Below are 6,913 nucleotides of genomic sequence, written 5' to 3'. Positions count from 1 at the left end.
TTCTCATCTATAGAGTTGCCTTGCACGGAACAGATATTATTAGCAGTTCCCTCACTCCGTACCTTATAAAATGTTGGTGATGAAGATGTAAAATAATAGAGAAAATATTAGGAGATAAGCATTCGAAAACATGTTTGCTTTGAAGCCCAATTCATCCTGCATCACTGAAATTATGAATTCTATTTGAGTTGAGATTGGTAGGACCAGTCGCATCCCCATCTCAATTTCTTAAATTTTAAGCCCACGTTTAATGCTTTAGAGCCAGTTTGTCCAAAGTTTCTATCTCCTTGTTAACTCTTTGTCTACTTGTAAGCTTATTTGTATGTAGTTACTGAAAGTCTTGCCTGTGGCTGTTGAAACTTAAGGTTTCACTGCTTGGGTCATTTCCTCCTTTCTGTTTACATCTTAAGACCGCCCTTCCGCTCCGCCCAAGTCTTCCAATTTCCATTTTCTTTCAACTCTTCATATCACAAATGCCAATCACTCCACCGTGTTGTCAATGGACGATGATTATCTCCGTCCACCACTGCTGCTACCACCGTCAACTCTATTGCCAATGGCTTGAAGAACCAATCCTTGGATAATACCAATCATAATGACGATACTGTTAGTCAAAATAGGGTTAAGTTAAAGCTGGAAGAACTGAAGTGGGACCATTCCTTTGTTTGTGAGCTGCCCAGTGATCCAAGGACCGATTTAAAACCACGAGAGGTTTTGATTTTCTATATTCACCCCCAAATTATTTCATGCTTTTATGAATAAACATGTTTCGACTTATTGGTACTAAAGGCTCCACTTGGGATGTTGTTTGATTGAATGTTCTTACGCTTAAAGTATTTGGTGTTAAGTGGAGGTTGATTCAATTGCCAATTATATAAGTTAGAAACAAGCATAGGAAGCATATGCACAATGGCTCGTCAGTTTCTTACAAGTACATAAAGAACCACAAATTCCTTTGTAAGGATAATAACTCCACTTATAATTGCGCTGAATCAACCAAAAATATCGGTATAGATTCACTCAAAAAGGGAGACCATCAACGAAAGGGGCACAGAAATATATAAGTTATCCTAGAACCGATTTGGTTCTAATAGAGATTCCATTTTACTTGATTTTTTGACGCTCTTATGTGTATGTTTGGATAATCAGCATTATACTTTACCTTCCTCGTCATGTTAATATTATTTAATGCCTTTCTTTCCTTTTCTTTTTGTTTTCAATAATATGTATGAGCAGGAAGTTTTAATTTTTGGGGTAAATTGCATGACAACCCCTGTGTTTTATAAAATACAGAGAGTGTTTTACCTATTGTGCTAGTGGGCTTCAATTTTGGTTTTATAGGGTTACTTTAAATGTATAAATATATATTTCGTCTTCGTCCCTTTCTTTCACATTTTTATATATTTTAAATTGATTTATTTATATTATTAATTTATTAATAAATTATATATTTGATTAATTTAACTTATTATTAAGTTCAAATATATTTCAATAAATTATATTTATTTATGAAATATATTAATTTAAATATAAAAAAACCTAAAAAGTATATAAAATTTTTGAAATTAAAATTTGAAACTTAAAAAATACAAAACAAATTTAATATACTAAAAATCACTCTTCAAATATAAATATTTATATAAATATAAATAAAAATCAATTATACAAAATATATACTACCTAAATTGAATTATTAGTTTATTTAAATATGTTTCAATAAATTCTATTTATTCATAAAATATATTAATCAAATATCAAAATCAAAAATTTATATCAGAATATGATTTAAATCATATTATTTATTGTAAATAATATTTAAATTAAAATGACAGTTCTTGAATAAAAATTTAATACATTTTTATTTTTATTATTTTCAAAATTTGAAAAAATTACATAATTTTAACTGAATTAAATAACGAAAAAAAAGCATCTTCCCCGTTTTTCCACTTCCTCGGCGCTCGTCACTAGCCACGGGTAATGGGGTGCCCATAGCCCTAGATCTAGGCGACAACGGTCGCCGAGGAATGGGTGACGACAGGCGACGTCGCGTCGCTCCCTTCTGAAGGGGCCAGGAGGCCACTGGCGCCGCCTCTGTGTATTATATATAATATTATATGTACAAGTATATATATAAATAAAAATATATTTTTTAAATTACTTGAAATCTGGACGGTTCATATTTTAATTATTGAAAATCAATGACTATCATAACAAGGGTATAACGGATAATTCAGTGAAAAATTTAACACCTTTAATGTCAAGTAAAGGTAGGGGAGAGTATGTATTATTTTTAAAATAAGAGGATTTTATGCAATTTATCCATATTCTTGGTCACTGGTAGAAATTGCACTCATGCTGTAATTTGCTGGGAGTAATTAACCATATATTGAATTTTGTTCTTTATTGATTTATTCAAGAATCTTCAAATATATTATATACATCTTTTTATTAGGATGTTCTGAGTAAGGACTTGTATGTTCTGTATCCTGATTATTAGCATCACTTCCTTGATTGACAGAGTTATGTAATTCTGTGTGCTTGTGATATTATTTGCTGGTATTGCATGCTTGCTATACAAAAGTATCTCCATCAGCTGAGGTGGATAATCCTTGGCTCGTGGCATGGTTTGATTCAGTTGCAGAGTTACTTGATTTGGATCCCCAGGCCAGGAGTGAGTTGTGTCATTATCTGCATCTTCGTTATTATGCTATATTGCTTTTCCTTTCATAAGAATTATATTTCTTCCTTCTCTGATAGACTAAATATCTGTCGTGCCTTATTTATTTTTATATCTCAGATTCCAAAAGCCTGATTTTCCGTTGTTATTCTTGGGAGCTTCACCTTTAGTTGGACCGTGAGTGTTAGTCCCCCATATTTTTGTTTTTCTTTTTCATTTTTGTTCTTTTGTCACTCTTTGATCCACCTATAATTACTCTTTCTCACTTGACTTTTATAGGATACCTGATGCTCAGTGCTATGGAGGACATCAGTTCAGAATGCGGGCTGGGCAGTTGAGAGATGGTCGGGAAATCACTGTAGGAGAGGTTCTCAATTGAAGGTCTCAGAGGTGGGAATTTCAGCTTAAGAGTGCTGGAAAGACCCCATACAGTAGGTTTTGCTGATGGTCTTGCAGTCTTATGCCGAGTAGTATCTGAGAATTCTGTGCAATGAGGCAATGGATTCAGAGGCCCTCAAACGTTAACAACCAAGGTAATTTATTGAACCACCTTCTTAGGAAATTTGATTGAGGATATGATGAGGTGAGGCGCTGTAAAGAGGAAAGAGGATGTTCATAGATTGAGGTTTTTCTGGTCAGTCATTTTTATGCATTTGGTACCTTTTAACATTTGAATCAGTGAGAGTTCAGAGCAGAATGCCTTTTCTGATATTGTTGATGAACTCGAAGGTCCAAATTTTGACTTGAATTTCAGAAATCTAACTATGGCAAGGCGTGTATATTGTACGAAGTAGCATCAGTGGTGTTTAAAGAGTCTGCTTTCAGAATACTACATCAAAGACCTCCAAGAGAAATACTACACCTAAGTAAATCTCTGTGTGCAGCTTAATAATACATTAATTATTGGCAGAACACGAGTCAAAATATTATAGAGGACTAAGCCTATATAAACTTCTTCAAAGTTCTGATTTCTCATTGCACTCAACAAAAGGGCATAATCAATGGCCGACTAAATGTTATGGTGAGACAATTGAAAGGAAACAACATATTACCAGAAAAAAAGACATCAGTTAAAACAATGTAAGATGATGGACCAAAACATAAATTTATTAGTAAGAAAGGCAATACATCAATTGAGCTAACAAGTTGTACGCCCTTCTTCATAGTTAAATGCGACAAATGAGGGAAGAATACCTGTAGATATCGGCATTCACTTGGAAGTGTGAGACGCATGTGTAGAAAACTCCTTTATTCAAGACCTAACATCTGGGGTATCTCCAATAAACTAAGCGACCTCCATCATCTACTTGGAATCCGAAATGTTGTTTGTTTTCCATTGCCTAGTTTTGATCAAGCAAGAAATCCTACTTTGCTTCAAAGTGGCATGGAGAAGTGATCGAGATGTAGCACATAACTCCTGAGTCTACTAAGGTGACCAACCAAATGCCACATACACCATACGAACTGATAAATATGACAAAGAAGAACCGGAATTTCAACTTTGTGTTGGAAGATGAATAGCACAAACATTCATTCCTCAACTACAAACAAGTAGCAAAATAAACGCCTACCATTCTAATCAAGAAGGTCTTGAACTAATCAGCATTGGAGTAGAAACAGTATAAAAGATCCTTAACTAAATCAGTTAATAGTTGAAATAACTTGGATCCAATTGATTGTAGTGAGCTCCTGCATAAACAATCAATTTTGCATTCAGGAACTAAATTAATTGCATAAGTTCAATTGGCCTCGGAGATGAATTTGTGGATATCACCAATGAAATTAGAATGCGGAGGCCGATCTTCCCTCCTCACGTACTTTTGCCCCATTTCCACGCTAAATTCACTCAGTCCCTCCTCACCGCACCTCTTCCATAACGCCTCCCCAAATCCCCGGTGAGCAAAATAGGCCTCCACCTCTACCACTCTCTCTCCGCCGTCCACGACAACGATGGGCAGTCTCTCGTAGTGGCCTTGGTGAACACCCTCCAGGTCGTCGAGGCGGGATCGGGCGTGGCCGGAAGAGACAGAGTAGAGTTCTCCCAGGACTCGGTGACCGCAACCAGGGAGATTGATCAGGTACGGAATGCCGTGGGGGCCGCAGACAAGGGGGAAGGGTTGGACAGTGGTGTGAGGGCCGAGGTAGACGGCGTGGCGGGGGCGCATCAAGTCGTCGATGAGCCTGTGGTTGTAGAATCCTCGCTTGAGAGTGCCGTACACAAAGATAAGGGTGACATCATTGCCTGCCACGCCATCTTCTCCTCCTCCTCCAATCGCCATCTCTATGCAACTCCCACGACGCTTCACTTGTGTTCTGTACTGCTGCTGCCTCTGTTGCTTCGACTCCACCTCTGCCATATATCTATCTATCTATACTGGGTCTTTACTTACTTCTTTTTTTTTTTTAATTAAAACCACCTAGAGGTGGGGTAACTTTTCGGAGTCCCCAGTCCTTCTATATTAAAATTCACAAAATAGTTAGAGCGGGGAGAGCTACCTTCCTAAAATTTCTAGCAAAGCCATAAACAAGGAGTACTACTCCCTTACAAATAGAGCAACAATGAACGAGGAGTACTACTCCCTTACAACAAAAGACAGGTGTATTAGTAAAACTATGGCGAGTCAAAAAGCTTTTTGTTATCCCACCACATCATAAATCGAACAACATCTGCAAATAAATCTGTACAAGAAGGCCAAGCTAGAGTGTGTGTAATGTTCCAAAAGAATAAGTAATGAACATTAACGTGGAGATCAAGTTTGTATGACTGGCAGCTTTTAAACCTGTGAAAGGGGTTCAAAAAACCTACAAAAGATATAACAACAAGCAAATAGACAAAGGAAAACAGCAGAAGTAACAAGCCAAAGGTATCCATAGAGACATTGGTCACAACACGTATCAGCAAAGAAACAACAGTAATGAAGTACCCCTAATTGGAAAACCAAAAATTTAACTGAAATTAAAGGTACTAGAACTTCTAATTCTAATAGCAGGGAAGGAGCATGCGTCAAGTCTAATCAAACCTTTAGGAATACCTGTGATATTATCAGGGGATAGAATGCTGAGATGTTGATTGAAACATGCTTGGTTAGCAAAGTAATCGGCCACTTGGTTACCCTCTCTAAAAATGTGTGATATCTTGAACTCAGTTTGGGATAGAAGTTCTCTAATTTGTTGCAGCAAATTTTGAAGGTGCCATGGCCCTTGGGGGGGGGGAGAGACGAAATGAGCTTGATGGCGATGTTGGCATCTGTTTCTACCCAAATTTTTCTAATGTTGCTATCAATGCACAATTTGACACCTCTGTATGTAGCTTTTAACTCAGCTGCAGTGTTGGAGATGAGCCTAAGGTGTTCTTGGAATGCAAAGACGCCCTGACCAAGATGATTTCTGATGATTCCACCTGCTCCTGCCACACCTGGATTTCCTTTTGAGGCCCCATCTGTGTTCAATTTGAACCATCCCCTATCTGGCTTAATCCACTTAACAATAGAGATTTTGTATGATATCTTATGAGGCGGGAGAGAAATTTTAAGAAGAGAAGCAACAGATCTGTCCCCTCTCCAGTGTATAGTTCTCATGAGGTTGGTTTTACCGAGAAGATGAAGATAATTGAGGGTTTGAGAGATGATACGATTAGCTTTGAAAGGAGCCCCCTCAAATATGGCTGCGCAAATCCAAGTGTACCAAATGATCAATGGGGGAAGAATATCTCTGATGTGAAGTTGATTAGAAATATTGCTTCTCCAAGCTTGAAGGATCATGAAAAAATTGTCTTTGATTGGAATGTTGAGTTGAAATTTGGAGGGAAAGAAGTTCCATACTTCAAGGGAAACCTTGTTATGAAGGAAAAGGTGAGGGATAGTCTCCTCCTCCTTCAAACAGCAAACACATCTAGAGGCCAAAGAGATGCCCTTTTGTTTGAGTCTGCTGTCAACTGGTATCCAGTTATGGAGGACTTTCCAAATGAAGATAGAAATGGTAGGCCTGACGAGGGGGGACCAGAGATTTTTGAAGATGGGTAGGGAAGGTTTGTGATCTCTAGTAATCTCCCGAGCTGATTTATTAGAAAAGGAGCCGTGAGGGGATGGTTTCCAATTCATAAAATCTTGATGCTGAGGATTAATGGGGGTCTGCAAAATAAGCTCCATGATAAGCTGAGGAACAACTTCCTTCAATTTATCAATATCCCAAGTGTGGTTGGTCCAAAAATTCTTGACCAGGGCATTAGACGCTCTG

The 6,913-nt window shown here is 37.5% G+C and overlaps 2 protein-coding genes across 2 annotated transcripts in view; one reads left to right on the top strand and one right to left on the bottom strand.

The window, feature by feature from the left end:
• LOC105161247 (pentatricopeptide repeat-containing protein At2g41080-like) overlaps positions 1 to 3,999 on the top strand; it is a gene marked incomplete at its 5' end in the record, with an annotated part of 8,787 nt that extends 4,788 nt beyond the window's left edge. The window contains 2 exon segments of the mRNA XM_011078877.2: positions 2,798 to 2,854; positions 2,957 to 3,999.
• LOC105161248 (putative gamma-glutamylcyclotransferase At3g02910) lies at positions 3,764 to 5,049 on the bottom strand. The gene is made up of 2 exons (XM_020693218.1): positions 4,249 to 5,049; positions 3,764 to 4,141 (listed from the first exon to the last, which is right to left on the bottom strand). The coding sequence occupies exon 1, from the start codon at positions 5,032 to 5,034 to the stop codon at positions 4,417 to 4,419; it is 618 nt and encodes a 205-aa protein (XP_020548877.1). The 5' UTR covers positions 5,035 to 5,049; the 3' UTR covers positions 3,764 to 4,141; positions 4,249 to 4,416.

The sequence above is a fragment of the Sesamum indicum genome, linkage group LG4 (genome assembly GCF_000512975.1).
Source record: "Sesamum indicum cultivar Zhongzhi No. 13 linkage group LG4, S_indicum_v1.0, whole genome shotgun sequence".
Lineage (NCBI taxonomy): Eukaryota > Viridiplantae > Streptophyta > Magnoliopsida > Lamiales > Pedaliaceae > Sesamum > Sesamum indicum.
This window is presented reverse-complemented; position numbering and strand designations above follow the sequence as displayed.